The sequence below is a fragment of the Moschus berezovskii genome, chromosome 17, assembly GCF_049115385.1.
Source record: "Moschus berezovskii isolate FMDL1 chromosome 17, NW_MosBer_1.0, whole genome shotgun sequence".
Classification (NCBI taxonomy): Eukaryota; Metazoa; Chordata; class Mammalia; order Artiodactyla; family Moschidae; genus Moschus; species Moschus berezovskii.
This window is the reverse complement of record NC_142476.1, coordinates 42,520,582-42,538,566: the sequence shown is the minus strand read 5'-3', so window position 1 is coordinate 42,538,566 and position 17,985 is coordinate 42,520,582. Positions and strand designations below refer to the sequence as shown.

Below are 17,985 nucleotides of genomic sequence, written 5' to 3'. Positions count from 1 at the left end.
GTCCTAGGCGTTCCCTGGCCGGGAAGTGCCTCTCTGTGAGCCTGTTTCTTGTCTGCAAAGTGGGCAGTGTGCCTGGTGATCTGGGCACCAGCGACTCTGTGTGGGGTCCCAGATACAACTCAGTGGATGGGGCTGGAAATCTGGGCTGTTGTGGGCGCTGGTAGTGGGCAGGCCCCTCTCACAGTGAGTTCTGGGGTGTAGCCTGCCCGCCGTGGGCCTTTGGGCCGGGCTGCTCGGAGGAGTGCAAGTGTGAACAGCAGAACACACGTGCGTGCGATAAGAGGGATGGCAGCTGTGCCTGCAAGGCGGGCTTCGAGGGCGAGCGGTGCCAGGACGGTGAGTACAGGGCCCGGGGGAGGAGGAGGGCCCCAGGGGAGCGGGACAGGCCCCAGGGGAGGGGGGACAGGCCCCAGGGGAGGGGCAGGGCCCTGGGAACCTTGCAGACGCCTCTCCCCTCTTCTCCGCAGGGTGCCAGCCGGGCTTCTTTGGGCCAGGGTGCAGGCAGGAGTGCACCTGCATCCCGGGCGTGGCCTGCGACCCTGTCAGTGGCGAGTGTGGGAAGCAGTGTCCCGCTGGCTACCACGGGGAGGACTGCAGCCAAGGTGAGCGGCCCCAGTGCCCAGGCGGGGTGCAGGCTCTCTGGCCGTGCAGGGCGCCAGGCACCAGAAGTGCTGGAGCTGGGTACTGGTTCAGCCCCAAAGACTGGCTCTGGCAGCACCTTGACTGCTGTGTCCCCACCCTGGTCATGCAGTGGTGACTCAGCCACAGGTCTGCCTGTGCCTGTGCACCCAAGAGGGCAGGAGCTCATGTGTGTGTGTGCACACGTGTGTGCACTTTGTGTGTGTGTGTGTGTGTGTGTGTGCATGTGCAGGGCGGCCTGGAAGGGTTGGTACCGCTCCCAGGTCGTCCCCTCCCTTGCTCGTTCACTCCCTCCATCACAGGACAGACTGAGCGCGCTTTGTGCTGGAAGCTGGCCGGGGGCTCCTCCCTGGTGGGTCTGAGCAGGCAGGACACATGCGGTTGCTCCCTGGGGTGGTGTCTTGAGAGGCCTGGGCTGGAGGTGCTGCCGGTGTGGGGTGTGGGTGATGACTGTGGGCCCTCCGCGTGGATGCCGAGGCTGGGACAGCGTGAATGGGAGCCGAGCAGGGAGAGGCTGGAGGCAGGAAGTTGTCGTTTATATGGGGGAGCCCTTGCTGTGAGCATCAGCACTGCCGTGGCTGCCAATGGAGTGTGGGCAGGTCGGGACCTCCCTCAGCGCAGGGCACACAGTCCTCACCCGTCAGCCAGGGCAGGTGGGAGTGGAGAGGGGGCCTGCAGTGTGACTCATGTGACTCCCACTGGAGGCAGTGGTCCGAGTCCGCCTCAGGGACAAGTAGGGCCTGGGGGCCACTGCCCGCCCCGAGCTGAGGCACCAGTCTCCCCCTGCACCTGGGCCCGGACCCTCCCTCTCAGCGGTGGTCCTGGAGACCCCCAGGATGATCTGGGCTGTCAGATTTCCTCGGTGCAGGAGGGCTGTGTGTAGGGCTTAGAACCCAGCTTGGAAACCAAGTATCCCCACAAGCCCAAGCTACACTCTGGCGGGCTCTGTGTTCTCAAGAGCCTTCAGGAGCTAGGCATGCTGGCCATCCGTGAGCCAGTGTGGGAGCTGGCGGACCTCGCCTCCCTGATGTGGGCTCAGGCTCTGTGGCTCCCCTGACTCCTCTCTGTGCCCACCCCTTCCTCCACTCCTGCCCTCCCAGGCAGCCTGAGTGCTGAGACTTGAAGGGCCTTCACCCCCATCCTGCCCTGCTGGTCTTCTTTGTTTTCTTTTCCCTTTTTTCTTCAAAAGTATCAGGGCCCCAGGGATGGGTGGCGGGACATGACACACATCTTTAAGGCAGTGATGGGCTCCCCGCTGTTGTCAGGTCTGGAAAGCATCAGTGCCCCAAACACGTGTCTGCCCGTCAGTGGAGCGGGGAACCCCAGATGGCAGGACAGCTCCATGTGCCCTGCTGGGCCTCCCTGCCCTGGTCCACGCTGCCTGGGTGCTTGCATGTGCACCCAGCGTGTGTGCGGCCTGCGGTCCTGTGGGCGAGCAGGTGCCCGTAGGTGTGGGCCCTCAGGGCAAGGGTTCAAGGGGCGTGTCCTTTGTTCAGAGCCCATCCCGGGGCTGGAGAGACCCCAGGCCTGGGACCCCATGCCATTCCTGCTGACATCTCCCCCTACTCAGGCAGGGCTCATCCTCAATTCTCAGTCCCGCTGAGTGTTGTGGTGGGAAAGAGGGGTTGTCTGATTCTTTGGTGTGGAGCGTGGCCTCCAGCCTGCCCACTCCAGGTGTCCAGCTGGCCTTCCAGGACCCGGAACTTTCCTTACAGCAGCATTGCAGTGGCCACATGGTGCTGGGGCCGGCAGGGCCTTCTCACCATCCAGGTTACCACCCTAGTCAAGCACGTATAGGGGGGGACAGGGGACCCTGCCAGGCCACTGGAGCCACCACTGCAGCCCATGTGGGTGGGGTGAGGCTCCGTGATCCCTTTGTTCTTTTCTGAAGCTCTGCTTTGGGCCCAGAGTTGCTAGCCCCTCCTTCCCAGGATTTTCTCACTCCTGAACACACAGTGACCACATGGGGTCCCCAGGGTGGACCACAGTGGGAGGAAGGAAGGCAGAGCAGGCCTGCCACTGCTCTCCGGGGACCTGGCTCACCCCCTCATAGGCCCTGCCATCTGCGGCCTCCATGCCGCCCCTCACCACTGCTCCCCTGCGTGGGTCTTTCCCTGCCCAGTGTCCCCGTCTCCTGTCCACTCCTGTGACTGCCCTCATCACCCTGGGGACCCGGGCTGTGTCCAGCAGCCCTGTGGGGCAGGTGCAGGGGGAAGGCGGGGAGGGCAGGTGCAGGGGGGAAGGCGGGGAGGGCAGGTGCAGGGGGGAAGGAGGGGAGGGCAGGTGCAGGGGGTAGCAGGTGGGGGGGCAGATGAGGGGGGACAGGTGTGGGGGGATAGGTGCCGGGGGGCAGGTGAGGGGGGACAGGCTCCAGGGAGGCAGGTGGGGGGAGCAGGTGCGGGGTGGGTGGAGGTCAGGGGAGGAGGGCCACTCTGCGTGGGGGCCCTGAGGCTTTCCGCTCCCCGCCCCTAGAGTGCCTGGCGGGGACGTTCGGCCAGAACTGCTCAGGCTCCTGCTCCTGTGGCGGCGCCCCCTGCGACCGGGTCACAGGGCAGTGTCTGTGCCCGCCGGGGAGGACCGGGGATGGCTGTGGGGCAGGTGAGTAGCGGCTGTGGCCCGGGGTCCCCTCAGCTCCCTGTGCTGCACAGCGCTGGCCGCGTTTGCAGACCCCAGCCCTGGAGCCCTGCAGACCCCAGGCCCGTCTGCAGCAGCTACGAGAGCTCACACCACCAGCCTTGGGTCTGGACGTGGGCGTCTGTGGCTGCCCCGTGGCCGAGCCCGCAGAGGGGACACTGGGAACCGTCAGGCACAGGGACAGCTTGGCCAGCGGTCCCCGTCCTCCCCAGCCTGTGGCGGGTCCTCTAAGCTCCTGTTCACTGCATGTGGGTCTCTCGGTCCTTCTGGGGGCCCCGCTTTTGCTTGTTGAGCGTCCTGGGGAAGGGAGTCTCCCTCCCCCTGGGGTGAATGCCCTGAAGTCTACAGCCTGTGAGTGGACTAGGTGCTCCCATGACCTGTCCCCCTCCCTCCTCTGGGATGGCTCAGTTGGGAAGAGAAATCCCTGCTCCCCAGTGGGCCCAGTAAGGCTTGGGGAGACTGACTACCTCTGTGTGTGTGTGTGTGGGGGGGTGCTAGCTTGTCCCGAGGGCCGCTGGGGTCTTGGCTGCCAGGAGATCTGCCCGCCGTGTGAGCACGGTGCCTCCTGTGTGCCGGAGACTGGAGACTGCTTGTGCCGTCCCGGCTTCACGGGCAGCCGCTGCCAGGATGGTGAGTGCCCGCTGCCCCCACCTCAGCCCTGCCCACAACTCCGGCTGGCCCCATGTCCAGCCCCAGCTATGCTCAGCCTGTCTCTGCCCGCAGCCTGTCCCGCTGGCTGGTTTGGGCCTGGCTGCCAGATGCGGTGCTCCTGTGCCAACGATGGGCTCTGCCACCCGGTGACCGGCCGGTGCAGCTGCGCCCCTGGGTGGACCGGCCTCAGCTGCCAGAGAGGTAAGCGGCCTGGTGTGCAGGCCTCCCTCCCCGCCCCTGATCCGGCTGTGGTCACCTGCGCAGGGTGACCAGCCTTTGTTGCTCTGTTGAAGTCTGTGACAGCGGCCACTGGGGACCCGACTGCAGCTACGCCTGCAACTGCAGTGCAGGCCATGGGGGCTGCGACGCCGTCAGCGGCCTGTGTGTATGTGAAGCCGGCTATGTGGGCCCGCGGTGTGAGCAGCGTGAGTCCTGGCCTGGCCGGCACACACGTGTGCACACATCCATACACACACATGTGCAAGTGTCAGGGGGACCCAGCCCTGCTCCCCGTCCCCAGACAAGCAGGGAGTCTCCTCGTCTAAGCCTACCCCAACCTCCCCCATCTGGCCCCCCTGCCACCCACTACCTTCCTACCTGCCTGAGCTCAAGAGAAGGCCCACGTGGAGCAAAGGCAGCGAGAGATGGGGTCAGTCGCACACCAGGGGGCACTTGCCACCTGTGAGATGGGAGGAAAGTGTCTGCTAAGGACTAAGGGCCCTGCACTTCAGTGTCAACCCCGACCCGGGCCGGGCCAGTGGGTGTGGGTGAACTGGGGGCTTGGTTCCTGGCTGGGAGGGATGCAGAGGTCTTGGGGAAGGGAGGGGCTTCTCCTGCCGCACGGCCCAGGCCCTGGGCAGGCTCACTGTACCCCCAGCTGAGATCCCAGTGTCTCAGGGTGTCCCCAGGGCTACTTCGGGCCGGGCTGTGGGCGGCGGTGCCAGTGCGAGCATGGGGCAGCCTGTGACCATGTCAGCGGGGCCTGCACCTGCCCTGCCGGCTGGAGGGGCACCTTCTGTGAGCGAGGTGAGCCAGGGTGCGGGCCAGAGGGGTGTGGGAGGGGTGCCTGGCGTGCGGGCAGGTCTCGTAACCCCAGCGGTCTCCTATCTCCGCCCCACCTGCAGCCTGCCCAGCCGGCTTCTTCGGAGTGGACTGTGGCCGTGCCTGTGACTGCAGTGCTGGAGTCCCCTGTGATCCTGTGAGCGGCTCCTGCCTCTGTCCTGCCGGCCGTCAGGGCCCCCGCTGTGCCCAGAGTGCGTGAGGCCCCCATCAGCCCTGGGCGCTGCCCGTTAGTGTTAGGGTCCGTCCTTGTGTGTGGCCACCAGGTCAGAAGGAGGGGCGCTAGAGCTCAGCAGCCTGGGACCATCTGCTGCAGCCCCTCCTGGGGTCCGTCCCCCCAAACCCCTGACCCCTGATTCTCCTGCAGCCTGCCTAGCCCACACGTTCGGCCACAACTGCAGCCAGGCCTGCTCCTGCTTTAATGGGGCCTCCTGTGACCCTGTCCACGGGCAGTGCCGCTGTGGCCCTGGCTGGACGGGGCCCACCTGCCTGCAGGGTAAGCTCTGACCAGGAGTCTGGAGCCAGCTGTCATGCTTGTCCCTTCCTGGGCCGTGCAGGGTGACATGGGTGGGACTTGAGGGGGATCTAAGTCTCTCTGGGTAGGGAGAGCGGGAGTCCATCTCCCTGCTATGAGGCACCTGGGGAGGGAGGGAGACCTTAGGACTCCTAAGGGACCACACCCTTCAGTGCTGAGCCCCTAAAGACTGGGCCGGTGGGCCCAGGGAGCCCTGGGGCAGCTCGTCCTAGAGGCAGCCCCAGTTCCTGCCCCTCAAATTTGGTATTGGGCTTTGGGACGAGCCTGCAGGTCTGGTGGGCTGGCCCTCCGGGGGTTCAGGCCTCTGGCCTGGCTGGCAGGGAAACCACAGGTTGCTTCTCTCTCTGGCCTCAGCCTGCCCAGAGGGTCTCTATGGTGAGGACTGTCAGCACTCCTGCCTGTGCCGGAATGGGGCCACCTGTGACCCAGTCTCAGGTCACTGTACCTGCCCAGAGGGCTGGGCCGGCCTGGCCTGTGAGAAGGGTGAGTGTTGGGCCAGTGGAGGAGGGGCCCTGGGTGTCTGGGGGGACCCAAGGCCACTGCCCTGGTCCCCTCCCTCTGAGGTCCAAGACGGCTGCCTGGTGTTGAAGGGCAGGGCCCTGGGTGTGGCCTGTGGTGTCACCACCCCCAGGCGCCTCTCCTTCCCAAGGACACGGCATCCGAGGCTCTGGGTGCAGGAAGCATGGGCAGGGCAGGTGTCCTGGGCCCCCAGGCGTCACCTGCCCCATCTCTGCAGAGTGCCTCCCGGGGGTCTTTGAAGCTGGCTGCCTGCACAGCTGTGGGTGCCTCAATGGCGGTCTCTGTGATCCACACACTGGCCACTGCCTCTGCCCAGCCGGCTGGACCGGGGACAAGTGCCAGAGCCGTGAGTGGGCGGTTTGGGGGCCCATGGGGGAGGCCAGGAGGCCCCTCGGACCCCTCCATGGTGGCCTCTGTCATGCCGGAGTGTAGGGCCTCAGCAGGGTGGGCAGTGGGTAGGAGGGGGCAGGGCTGCAGTCTGAGCTCCCTGGGCCTGCTGCCTCTGTCCGGGGAGCCGCCCTGAGATGGACTCAACCCGCCCGCCTCTTTCCCCACAGGCTGTCCCGAGGGCGCCTTTGGGGTCCGCTGTGAGGAGCGCTGCACCTGCCGGTGGGGGGCCGCCTGCCACCCTGTCACCGGGGCCTGCCTCTGCCCCCCGGGGTGGAGGGGCTCGCGGTGTGAGAACGGTGAGCCCCCAGCTCTGCTGGCGCCCAGGGTGGGGGCGGGTCCTTCACACGGTGACCCCTCAGGCCCCCGCACCCACACCCAAGGGCTCCCTACCACCTCCGCTCGTGCCTCCCCTCAGCTTGCCCACCCGGCTGGTTTGGAGAAGCCTGTGCCCAGCGCTGCCAGTGCCCCCCGGGTGCCGCCTGCCACCATGTCACTGGGGAGTGTCACTGTCCCCCGGGCTTCACGGGACCCAGCTGTGAGCAAGGTGGGTGCCGGACGTGGGCAGGCCTGGGGGCAGTTCAGGTCATATGCGCTCCTAGGCTGGGCCCCAGAGCTCTGCCCCCAGGAGGGGGCCTGGGGTGAGGGAGGGTGCCTTCTCCCGGGCTGGGCCAGGACTGACCCCTGCTGCCTCCCTCAGCTTGCCCAACTGGCACCTTTGGGGAGCGCTGTGGGCAGCAATGCCACTGCCCCGGCGAGAACCAGGCCTGCCACCCCGCCTCGGGGGCCTGCATGTGTGCCCCCGGCTACCACGGCGCCGGCTGCCAGCAACGTGAGTGCTGCCCTGCTGCCCACCAGGCCGCAGGAGTGATGGTGGGGAAGGGGGAGGGCCTTTGGGAGCCCCCCACCTCTGGCAGCTGGCCCCTTCCCCTGCAGGGTGCCCCCCAGGGCGGTTCGGGCCTGGCTGTGAGCTGCTGTGTGGGTGTCTCAATGGAGGCTCCTGTGATGCGGTCACCGGGGCCTGCCGCTGCCCCGCCGGATTCCTTGGGACCGACTGCGGCCTCGGTAAGTGGCTCGGGTGTCTTCTCCCTGCACCTTGACAGGCAGGGCCCCGCCATCCGGCCTGCAGGGCAGACAGCCCCTGGCCGTGCCACTCCTTGGGTCCCTTGCTGGGACCGGCCACAGACCAGGCTAAGCTGGGGGGATTGGTGTGGCCAGAACGTCTCCTCGGCTTGCTCTGCCTGGCCGTGTGCTGTGCCCCCGACCTGGGCTGTGTCCACCAGGAGCCCCGCAGAAGCCCGCTGGCATCCTGCCAAGAGAAGGGCCTCTCCCTGAATCATGTGGGGACTTTCTGACGGTCTGGGGCTGGGGCTGGCGGAGGTGGGTGGGGGCACCGTGAGTCACTCCCTGTAGCATGCGCCCAGCCCACCGCAGAGCCTGCAGCCGAGGGAGACAGCAGGGCAGGCAGGGGGCTCAGTGGCAGGCGGCCCCGCCCTGTCTGCCCAGACAGAGTCTCCCCACCCAGCCTGTCCTGGTTCAGTCCCACCCCGTCCGGGCTGACACAGCAGAGGCAGGGGACCCAGCCAGGAGTGGCCACCCTCCATTTTCTCCCCGGCAGCCTGTCCGCATGGCCAGTTTGGCCCTGACTGTGCCCACGTGTGCGGGTGTGGGCAGGGGGCGGCCTGTGACCCCGTGACCGGCAGCTGCTCCTGCCCGCCTGGGAGGTCCGGCGTCCACTGCGAGCACGGTGAGAGCCCACTTGGCTGCTGCCTCAGGCACTTGGCATTCCTCACTACGTTAGCCACGGGGGCGGGGGGGCATTGGTGATAGAGTGAAGCTGTGGGGTCAGAGGAGAGCTGGGTCCCTTCTGTTAATCCTCGAGGCGCCCTGAGGATATAAGTGAGGGCTTGCTCATATGGACCGCACTGCCCACTTGGGTCATCCGATAGCACCCCATTTCTTGCCTTGACCCATGACCCCAGGACTCAGGCCATCAGTTGACCTCTCCAGTTCCCTGTGGCCAGCGGGGGATGAATAACTTCTGTCCCAGAGCCAGCCCCCACCCCCAGCAGGAGGGGTCAGGCGACTGCTCCGTCTTGAGGATGGAGCCAGCCTCTTGGCTCTGTCCTTCTGGAACGGGGTCCTGCTGGCCCTTCCTCCTGGGCCCAGCAGCTGGGAACCCATGAAGAGGGAGGCCTGGAGCACAGGTGATGGTGGGGCAACCGGAGTGGCCCCTGGGACCGTCGTGGGGTTCATGCTCATGATGGTAAGCAGGTCCTCAGGCCGTGCCCACACTGCTTGGTCTGACCCCACACCCTGGTAGGTCTGAGCCCTCTGCCCGCTCTGGTCCTCTTCGAGGGGGTGGTCACACTCCCCCAGGTCCTGAGTCCTGACTCCAGCCAGGCCACTCCTCACCTCCAGGGTAGAACAGCAGCTGGGGGTCAGAGTCTGAAAGCACACCTAGAGTGTGGGGCTGCCCCGCCTCTGAACCTGGAGGATACCTCCTCCCCAGGACGACTTCCCTGACCCCCTCTGGCCTGCTGGACAGGCTCTCCCATCCCCTGGAGGGCTCTGGTCCCTTTCCTCCTGTGTTACTCTCAGCACTGGCTCAGTTCTGGCCTCTGAGGAAGATGGATGAACTGGCAGGATGTGAATGGTGCTGCTTCCTGGCATGTGTGTGCCCAGGGGGCGGGGTGGGTGGGCGGGAAGTATTTGTTGAATGACTGTCGGATCACATGGGAGTGTCCTGGAGCGTGTCTCGCTCTGGACCAGAGCTCTGAGCAGGCCTGCTTCATCCCTAGGCTGTCCCCAGAATCGGTTTGGTGTGAACTGTGAGCATGCGTGCTCCTGCAGGAATGGGGGCCTGTGTCACGCCACCAATGGCAGCTGCTCCTGCGGCCTGGGCTGGACGGGGCCGCACTGTGAGCTGGGTGAGTCCGGACCAGCCTGGGGGCGGCGGCGTGTGTGAGCTGGAGGGTCGCCACCCGTAGCGGCTGAGGCCGTGCCTGGTGTGGCGGGGGGCTAGGTGTCGGGGAGGAGGGCCATAGCTTAGGGGCGATTGTGGGAAGGCACCAGGCTGCCAGAGGGCTGGGCGAGGCTTCCAGGGTCACCTGGATGAGGCTGGTGCCCCTGCTGTCCTGCGGCAGGAGGCTGACCCCCCGGCCCCTCCCCAGCCTGCCCTGCTGGGCGCTACGGTGCCGCCTGCAGCCTTGAGTGCTCCTGCCACAACCACGGGGCCTGTGAGCCCACGTCGGGGGCCTGCCGCTGCGGCCCCGGCTTCTACGGCCAGGCCTGCGAGCACTGTGAGTTGTGGGGTCGGGCCACCGCACCCCTGGGCGTGCACTCTTCTGTTTTCCGCATCACTCCTTGTGGCAGCCCGATGCGATGAGGACCTGACCCAGCTTCGGGGCGGAAGGCCATAAGGGGCAGGCACCGGGCCTGGGTGGGAGGAAGTGGGTGCCAGCCCCAAGCCCGTCCTTTGCTCTCTCTGGGCAAACTGAGTCAGGGGCTCTGACCTGGGTCTCCCTCAGCCTGTCCCCCCGGCTTCCATGGGGCTGGCTGCCAGCAGATGTGCCAGTGTCAGCATGGCGCCCCCTGCAACCCCGTCAGTGGCCGGTGCCTCTGCCCTGCCGGCCTCCACGGCCAGTTCTGCGAGCGGGGTGAGTGTCCGTGCCCCCATTCACTCCCACCCAGTCCCCCTGCTCTGGGCTTAGGACAGAGGATGCTGAGCCAGTGCCCCTTCCAGGGTGTGAGCCGGGCTTGTTCGGAGAGGGCTGTAGCCAGCAGTGTGACTGCGAGCTTGGGGTGCCCTGTGACGCCGTCACCGGCCGCTGCCTGTGCCCCCCTGGGCGCATGGGGACCACCTGTGACCTGGGTGAGTCAGGGGTACTGCTCAGTGGGGGCAGGGGTGGGGTCTCTGTTGGTGGAATCGACTGTGTTTCTGGAGCCCACCTGTGTCACGTCCTGGCCTGGGCACCGTGTCCTCCTGCCTGGTCCCTCTGCTGGCGCAGTGGCTCACGGGGGTCCCAGCACCAGGGTTCCTGCTCGGGGTTGTCGAGGCCCATCCTGCCTTACAGCCTCTACCTGAGTCTCTGGAGGGGCATCTCCCTGGAGTGGAGGGCCTTGGTCCTGCAAGGGGCCCTCGGTGAGGTGGGAAGGAAACCTCCCAGATGGGCCAGCTGGCCTGTGCAGGCTCCGTGTCTCCTCCTCAGGGCTCTTGGCCTTCTTGCCCCTAGGGAGCCTCCCTGACCACCAGCTCCCCTTTGCTGGCCTAGGGGCTGGTGGGAACACGGGGAAGAGATTCTGGGCCAGTGGCCGGCACCCAACACCTTCCCATGTGAGGGCTCACACAGGACAAAACTAAGGCTTGAGGTCTTTGCTCCTGCATGCTCCCTGGGGGTGTCCTGAGGCCTGTGGTCCCAGCCCCAGGTGGACCAGAGTGGCACTCAGGCCTGTCGCTCCCACCACCCCCACCCCACCCACAGGCTGCAGGAGGGGCTTCTTCGGGCCGGGCTGTGTCCTTCACTGCTCCTGTGGGGGTGGAGCCGACTGCGACCCTGTCAGCGGGCAGTGCCTCTGCGTGGACGGCTACACGGGGCCCACGTGCCGGCAGGGTGAGTCGGGCTCTGGGGGGGCAAGAGGGGGATGGAGTGCTCGTGGGGTCAGGCGAGCAACACGAATGTCACCATCTGAGCGTGATGCCCGTGGTGTCTGCCTGACCTCTGTTGGACAAAGTGTGGACCTTCCAGCCCCTGGACTGTGGGTGGGACTCAGCGTACAGCCAACCCAAGAGCGGCAGGCATGGGCTCAGACTGCAGAGTGTGTAGACCCCTTGGGCAGGGCTGGGTGATCCAGTGTGGGCGGGCGCTGACACAGCCCACCGCCACCCCTTCCTCACCCTGCGTGTGTGAACCAGGGCATGATAGTGTACCTACCCAAGGGTGCGTGTGTGCAGTAGCACAGGTGTGTGCTCCAGTTTTCCCAGCTGGCATTAGTAGTAAAGAACCCATCTGCCAACGCAGGAGACATAAAAGAAGCTCATTCAGTCCTTGGGTTGGGAAAATCCCCTGGAGGAGGGCATGGCAGCACACTCCAGTCTTCTTGCCTGGAGAATCCCATGGACAGAGGATCCCGGTGAGCTGAAGTCCATAGGGTCGCCAAGAGTCAGACACGATTTAGCAATTGAGTATGCAGCACGTGCTCCAGTCTGCACGCTAGCACCTGTGTCTCCCAGCGTGGGTGTGTGTGTGCGCGCGCGTCTGTGCAAACAGGCGCTTCACTGCTTGCCTGTGCTTAAGTGCATACGTGTGCCTGTGTACACCCATGGGCGGGTTCGGGGCTGGTGATGGCACCGTGGCCCCTCAGCCCCCCGAAGCACTGGGGGAGCCTGCTTTCTGCAGGCAGAGCTTGGGGTGTCCCTACTCTCTGACCACCTGTGCCCCTCTGGTGTGCCCTGGTCACCTTGCCCAGGCCCAACCTGTTCCTGGGAAGCATTGTGTCTGCCAGGGGAGACCAGAGGCCGGCTTGGGGCCTGTGCCCGGCAGGCCTTGAGATGGGGTGATGGGGGCGCCAGGCTGAAAGTGGAGGTTCCAGACTGGGATCCTTGACTTGGAGACCCCAGACATGGTCTTGATATTGTGAATGCATCTTCTTGAGCCTCCCCAAGGCAGCCCTGGTCCCTCAGCGCCTTTAGGAGAGGGATCCCACCTCCCGAAGAGGAGGAGGTTGAGCAGGTGGAGACAGAAACTGGGGGACTGGTGCTGGGACGAATGATGTCCACAGCGGCACCTGGTGGTCAGGTTTGGTACTGCACCAGAGGTGTTCTAGGCGGCCCTGGCGTGGCGGGGAGCGGGGTCAGGAACTGGGGGTGCCCCTGCATGAGCCGTGCTGGGAATGAGGACAGGAAGGGCCTCACTGCTCCTGCCCTGGAGTGGACCCCACAGGGCCTGTAGTGAAGCCCCTCTTCATCCAGTCCGAAGTCCTGCCTCCCCACCCTGTACATTGGCAGGGAGATGCTGTGCAGGGAGAGAGTAGGGGTCCCTGCAGTCTCGTTGCCCCGTGAATGCTGCCCACCAGAGGGAGGGGCATCAGCATGTCTGTCTGCCTGCAGGTGGACCCTCCCAGCTCCTGGAGAGCCTGTCTTCAGCCCTAGGCCCAGGTAGGCAGGCCGGGGGCATCCCTGTGTTGCCAGGAGGGTGGCCCTTGCTGGCGTTACAGCCCCTTACCTGCAGACAAAGGCCAGAGGAGGGAGGGGGATCCAGCACTTGCATGTAATCTGGGCCCCCAGGGTGGCAGGGGTTCTAAAACCTGGATCTCAAAGATGAGGTGAGGCTGGAGCTGGAAGGACAGGAGGGGTGCCAGGAAGCCTGAGCCCAGGACTCAAAAGCCTTGGAGAGTTTCCACCCACCCCAGGGCTGACCTGCTTCTTTCCTGCCCCTGCAGCGGCCCTACAACCAGCCTCCCACCAGACCCAGGCTCAGCAGCAGCCTAGAGAAGCACTAGCTCAGGGGCAGCTCCCGCTGAGGCTTGGCTCCCAGGGGCCACTGCGGGGACCTGGGGGCTTTGGTGGCCACTGAGGAGGGACGTGCGGGGGCCAGGATTCCGGCCCCACCCTGGTCTCCGAGGCCTGCGGACAGTGGTGCAGCCTTCAGTTCCGCAAGGATCTTCTGACCACGAGGATGGAGGCCCTGCCTGGCCTGCCCTGAGGATCATGGTGTGGAGGAAGCCCCATCCGCCGTGCCCTGGGGCGAGACTGTGGGCAGGTGCGGGGGCAGGTGCGGGCATGGGGCCCTTCCTTGGAGCAAGTTCTGGTGCTAGGCCTGGGACTGCTGCAGTTCAGTCTGTTTACCTGGAAACAGACGCTGGTGCTAGGCCGGGCCATATTTATGGAAGGTATTTATGGGCAGCCAGACCCTGGGCACTGGAGGACTGCCTGCCTACTGCCCCACCTGGGAGGCCTTGACTCGGGCCTCTGGGTGGGACTTCGGTACCCTGTGAAACCCAGTAAGTTAAGAAAGGAGCAGCTACTTCTTCGAGGCCTGTGTGCTTGCTGCTTTGTATGGGCTCCGTGTGGTGGCCTCCTGGGACCACCCGCATAAGTGAGCTGACCAGAGAGGCCCGTGAGGCCCCTGGGCCTCCCTGGGTGCCACACAAGCAGTTGGGGTTTATCCTGGTTCCCGGTGCTCTTGAGGACACGGGGCCCAGAGACCTTCCAAGTGCTGGCAACAGCCTGTATATGGGACGTGTGGTCCCCAGGGGAGGAGGGTAGGGTGCTGCTAAGGGCAGCTTGGGTGTCCCCCACTCCTCCCCCTTCCCTGTCTTCAGGGTAGAACCAGGGGAGATGGTTGGACCCAGATTGTCACACTGGACACTTGGGTCTGGGCTGGAGCCCCCTCTCCCCTCCAGCAGCGCCCAGGTAGCTGATAACTCCAGGGGTGAAGAATCTCATGGGGCAAAGAATCTCATGAGACAAAGCAGGGTGGGTTCTTGTGAGCCCTGTCCCCTTAGACGGACAGCGGGTGGACAAGCAGTAGCAGATGAAACCGAGTTAACAGGCCACTGTTTTAAGACTTTGGGTACATAAATAGAATCTATATCCCAGAAAGCGTCTGGGACAGTGCAGGGATAATGGGACCATCGTCAGGAATGGGCGTGGAGCGCATGGAGGCTGGAGTTGCCGGGGGGTGGGGGGTGGGGAGGGTGGCGGGAATCTAGCCAGGTACTGGGTTTTCCAGCTCAGGATCCTCCCAGGAGGGATCAGGGAGGCAGAGAGAGAGAAGATACAAAGGAAAGGTTAGTGGAAAAGGATGAGGGAAGTGTTAGCACTTCTGAAGCCCTAGAAAAAGAAGGGAAAAACCATCGACACAAAGCAGCAAGCTCTCAGATCCAAGTTGGATGATCTCAGATCGAAAGTGCTCATATTGGAAATAAAATTTAAAACATTTTAAAGCCATTGTCTAAGGAATTTAAAGAATACTAGTAACAAAGAGACATTCTAAAATGCCCAGAAAAAGCGAACAGGAGTCAGAGTGACAGCAGACGCTCCAGCAGAAGCACTGAAGTGAGAAGACGGTGATGTCCGTTTCAGAGTGTCGAAGAAAAGACGCTGACACTTGAATTTCATGGCCTTCAATCGTGTGTCCTGCTAAACTGTCCTTGAGAAGAAAAGTGGACATTATTCTTGGGTGTCCACGGCCTCAGTGGGCACCATGTGAGAACCACACTTGAAATTACATTCAGAGGAAGTTTTCCGTTAAGAGTGGAAAGCATGAGATAATCATTATGTTTCTCCTATGACTTAGTGATGTGTTGTTTAGTCGCTAAGTTGTATCCGACTCTTTCTGCAGCCAACCCGGACCTAGAGATTAAGAGAAAGAAAACAGGCACCAGGAAGCCAGGCGAGGTGGAGCAGAGGGAGGGAAAGACACTGGCCTTGTTGTTCACTCGCTAAGTTGTGTCTGATTCTTTGCAACCCCATGGACTGCAGGATGCTGTGCTTCCTTCCCTGTCCTTCACTACTTCCAGGAGTTTGCTCAAATTCATGTCCATTGAGTTGGTGATGCTATCCAACCATCTCATCCTCTGCGATCCCCTTCTCCTTTTGCCTTCAATCTTTCCCAGGGTCAGGGTCTTTGCCAATGAGTTGTCTCTTCGCATCAGGTGGCTAAAGTATTGGTGCTTCAGCTTCAGCATCAGTCCTTCCCGTGAATATTTGGGGTTGACTAGTTTATCTTGCTGTCCAAGGGACTCTTAAGAATCTTCTCCGGCATTACAGCTTGAAAGTATCAATTCTTTGGTGCTCAGCCTTCTTATGGTCCAATTCTCACATCTATACGTGACTACTGGAAAAACCATAGCTTTGACTAGATGGATCTTTGTCAGGAAAGTGATGCCTTTGCTTTTTAATATGCTGTCTAGGTTTGTCATAGCTTTTCTTCCAAGGAGCAAGTGTTTTTTAATTTCATGCCTGCAGTCACCATCCACAGTGATTTTGGAACCCAAGAAAATAAAATCTGCCACTGTTTTCATTTTTTCCCCATCTATTCGCCATGAAGTGTTGGGACCAGATGCCATGATATTAGTTTTCTGAATGTTGAGTTTTAAGCCAGCTTTTTCTCTGGTCAGAGGCAGCCAAACCCTCATGTAGATTGGACTCGATAAGGTACTGTGACCTCCACAGAAGTACTAATAGGAGGTTTAACTTCTAAACTGGAGGAAATGTCATCTCTCTAATGGAAGGCAGGGAAGGAGGAAGAGTCAAGCAGAATAAGAAAGCAGGTGAAAGCCTAATTGAAATGGTTACAGATGATCAAAATCAGGCCCCTAGATTGCATTAAACATTCTTCAACATTTTATTGATAAAACATGTACCTGGAAGGACAGAAATATAAACATCCAAAGTAAACCAAAAGCTGGATGATGAGTTTTGATATTTTAAAACGGGGTGTGCAAAGCATAGTACGTGACTGTATGTAAATATCTTCATATGCATGCATGAAACACAGAGACTCAGAGACTCATAAAGCAGTGGTAGTTTTAACAGATGGAAGTAATTAAACTGGTGATTTTCAATGTGCTGTTTATTAATACAAAAGCAAGACACAGCAATGATAACATTTTAATTATCTTTATACACACATATATATATGCCTATATTCATTTATTTATATACATATACACATCTATATTTAGGTCTATAAACTTCATACTCAACCAACAGAAAATAATGGACCATTTAACAAAAATTTCTTCTTTGAACAGTAATAAAGAAGAAAATTTAAAAAGGTTGATTATTTTTTTTTAAACATTAAGCAAGAAACAATTACAGAGGGTGGGAAAGTTAACTGCAGACACGGAGAGTCAGATATAAAAGGGAACATTAGGGACAACTAGGCACCAGTAACTTTGACAACTTTTTTAAAAGATACATTTCAGGAAAATATAAACTACCAGAAGCAGTGTAAGTGGAAATGAAAAATCTGAATAGACCAATAATGTAAGTAAATGCAAATGGTTGTCACAGAGTCCTGAGACAGGAACTGGTCTGATGTGAGTTGTTCCAGAAATACTAAGCAGAGGAAACTCCACTCAACTCATTTCAGGAGGCCAGTACCAACCGGCTTCTCCAACAGGTAAGGGCAGTATGAGAAAAGAAATTTACAGATGTGTATGCAGAAAGGCTAAGTAAAATACTAGCTACTCAAAAATATGAAAAAAAATAACATCCACTTGATCCAAAGGGACTTGGACTTGATGAAAACACAAGGCAGGGACTCCCCTGGTGGCCCAGTGGTTAGGAGTCTGTGCTCCCACCGCAGGAGACCCCGGTCAGGGAACTGACAGCCCACGTGCCACAGAGCACGGCCAAAATAAATAAATGAATGTTATCTAAAGCAAACAGAAAAAAGCCACACAAGGACTTTAATATCAGACAATGTGCCCAGGTGTTTGGGTGAGATGAGTCATGAGTCTGGATAGAAGCAGAAAGAGCATTTGATAGAGCTCAGCACCCCTTTCTGGGTTTTTTTGGAGGATTAAAAAGAAAGTATAATTGGAGGCTAATTACTTTACAATATTGTAGTGTTTTTTGCCATACACTGACATGAATCAGCCATGGTGTACAATTGTCCCCCATCCTGAACACCCCTCCCACCTCCCTCCCCATCCCATCCCTCCACACCTCTTTCTGATGAAAGTTCTTAGAAAACGGGTACAGAGAGGTGCTTTCCCAATGATGGCTACATGCCAAGAATCTTCTGCGAGTCGAGCTGGGCAGGCAATGGACTCCGGGTCTCGGTCCCAGGAGGCCGCCTGGGGCTCCTTGTCCCCTCCCTGGGCTCCTGCCTCCCCTCCCCCACTACTGGTCTCCACAGCCCTGAAGTGATAGCCTGTTTCCTTCCTAGGACTGGGGGTGGAGGCTTGGCTTGAGTCATGCTGGGCCACTCAGAAGGGACTTGGGTCAGGCCCAGTAACCCTTGTGGGAAGAATGAACATACTCCCTCAAAGGCGGAGAATCAGATAATCACTCGCTCTTCCTGATCCCAGCAGAGCCTGGGAGACCCCAGGCCACAACCCTGGCTTAGACAAAGAAGTAAGAGGTGTTGGGCCTGCGGGGAAAGGGAGCGGGCAGGAGACAGATGAGCAGGATTTAAGACTTTGAAGTGGGCCATGAAATAGGAAATGCATAAAACCCATAAAAATATATAGTTCTTTAATGCCACTAGTAAACAATATAAGATCCCACTTGATGCGGCAACAGGCCCCAAAAATACCAGAATTTATCTGGCGAAAAGGTGTGAAGCCCTTCACAGTTTCAGAAGATCTCAGGGTCAGCCTTCAAGTCCACTGGGTTCCAGTGACCGGGAGGACGGGAGGCAACTGTGGGAGTGGGTGGGGGTGCGTGGCACAGACAGGGGTCCCGTGTCAGACCTGCGTCCACTTCGCAGAAAACCAGCTGACGTTGTGGACCCCAGGTCATCAGTAAAACAAGGATGTGCGTCGGAGCTTTTCCATCGCACCAAAAACCTGCCTGGAAAAGGATGGGCGGGATTGGCCTGCCCACC

At 60.9% G+C, this 17,985-nt stretch overlaps 1 protein-coding gene across 7 annotated transcripts in view; it reads left to right on the top strand.

The window, feature by feature from the left end:
* MEGF6 (multiple EGF like domains 6) overlaps positions 1–17,030 on the top strand; it is a 101,923-nt gene extending 84,893 nt beyond the window's left edge. For 2 of the 7 annotated variants that reach the window (XM_055419399.2, XM_055419401.2), the window contains 23 exons: positions 202–336; positions 468–602; positions 3,112–3,237; positions 3,772–3,903; positions 3,997–4,125; positions 4,218–4,349; positions 4,822–4,950; positions 5,049–5,177; positions 5,351–5,479; positions 5,873–6,001; positions 6,255–6,383; positions 6,595–6,723; positions 6,843–6,971; positions 7,125–7,256; positions 7,361–7,489; positions 8,043–8,171; positions 9,226–9,354; positions 9,598–9,726; positions 9,955–10,083; positions 10,170–10,298; positions 10,909–11,037; positions 12,534–12,581; positions 12,866–17,029. In XM_055419399.2, coding sequence (XP_055275374.2) covers positions 202–336; positions 468–602; positions 3,112–3,237; positions 3,772–3,903; positions 3,997–4,125; positions 4,218–4,349; positions 4,822–4,950; positions 5,049–5,177; positions 5,351–5,479; positions 5,873–6,001; positions 6,255–6,383; positions 6,595–6,723; positions 6,843–6,971; positions 7,125–7,256; positions 7,361–7,489; positions 8,043–8,171; positions 9,226–9,354; positions 9,598–9,726; positions 9,955–10,083; positions 10,170–10,298; positions 10,909–11,037; positions 12,534–12,581; positions 12,866–12,999 — 2,909 coding nt within the window. In that variant the 3' untranslated portion in view covers positions 13,000–17,029. Of the gene's footprint in view, positions 1–201; positions 337–467; positions 603–3,111; positions 3,238–3,771; positions 3,904–3,996; positions 4,126–4,217; positions 4,350–4,821; positions 4,951–5,048; positions 5,178–5,350; positions 5,480–5,872; positions 6,002–6,254; positions 6,384–6,594; positions 6,724–6,842; positions 6,972–7,124; positions 7,257–7,360; positions 7,490–8,042; positions 8,172–9,225; positions 9,355–9,570; positions 9,727–9,954; positions 10,084–10,169; positions 10,299–10,908; positions 11,038–12,533; positions 12,582–12,865 lie in introns of those variants that run through there. The other 5 variants (XM_088845411.1, XM_055419403.2, XM_055419402.2 and 2 more) reach the window with 4 other exon arrangements.
* Positions 17,031–17,985: the final 955 nt, after the last annotated feature.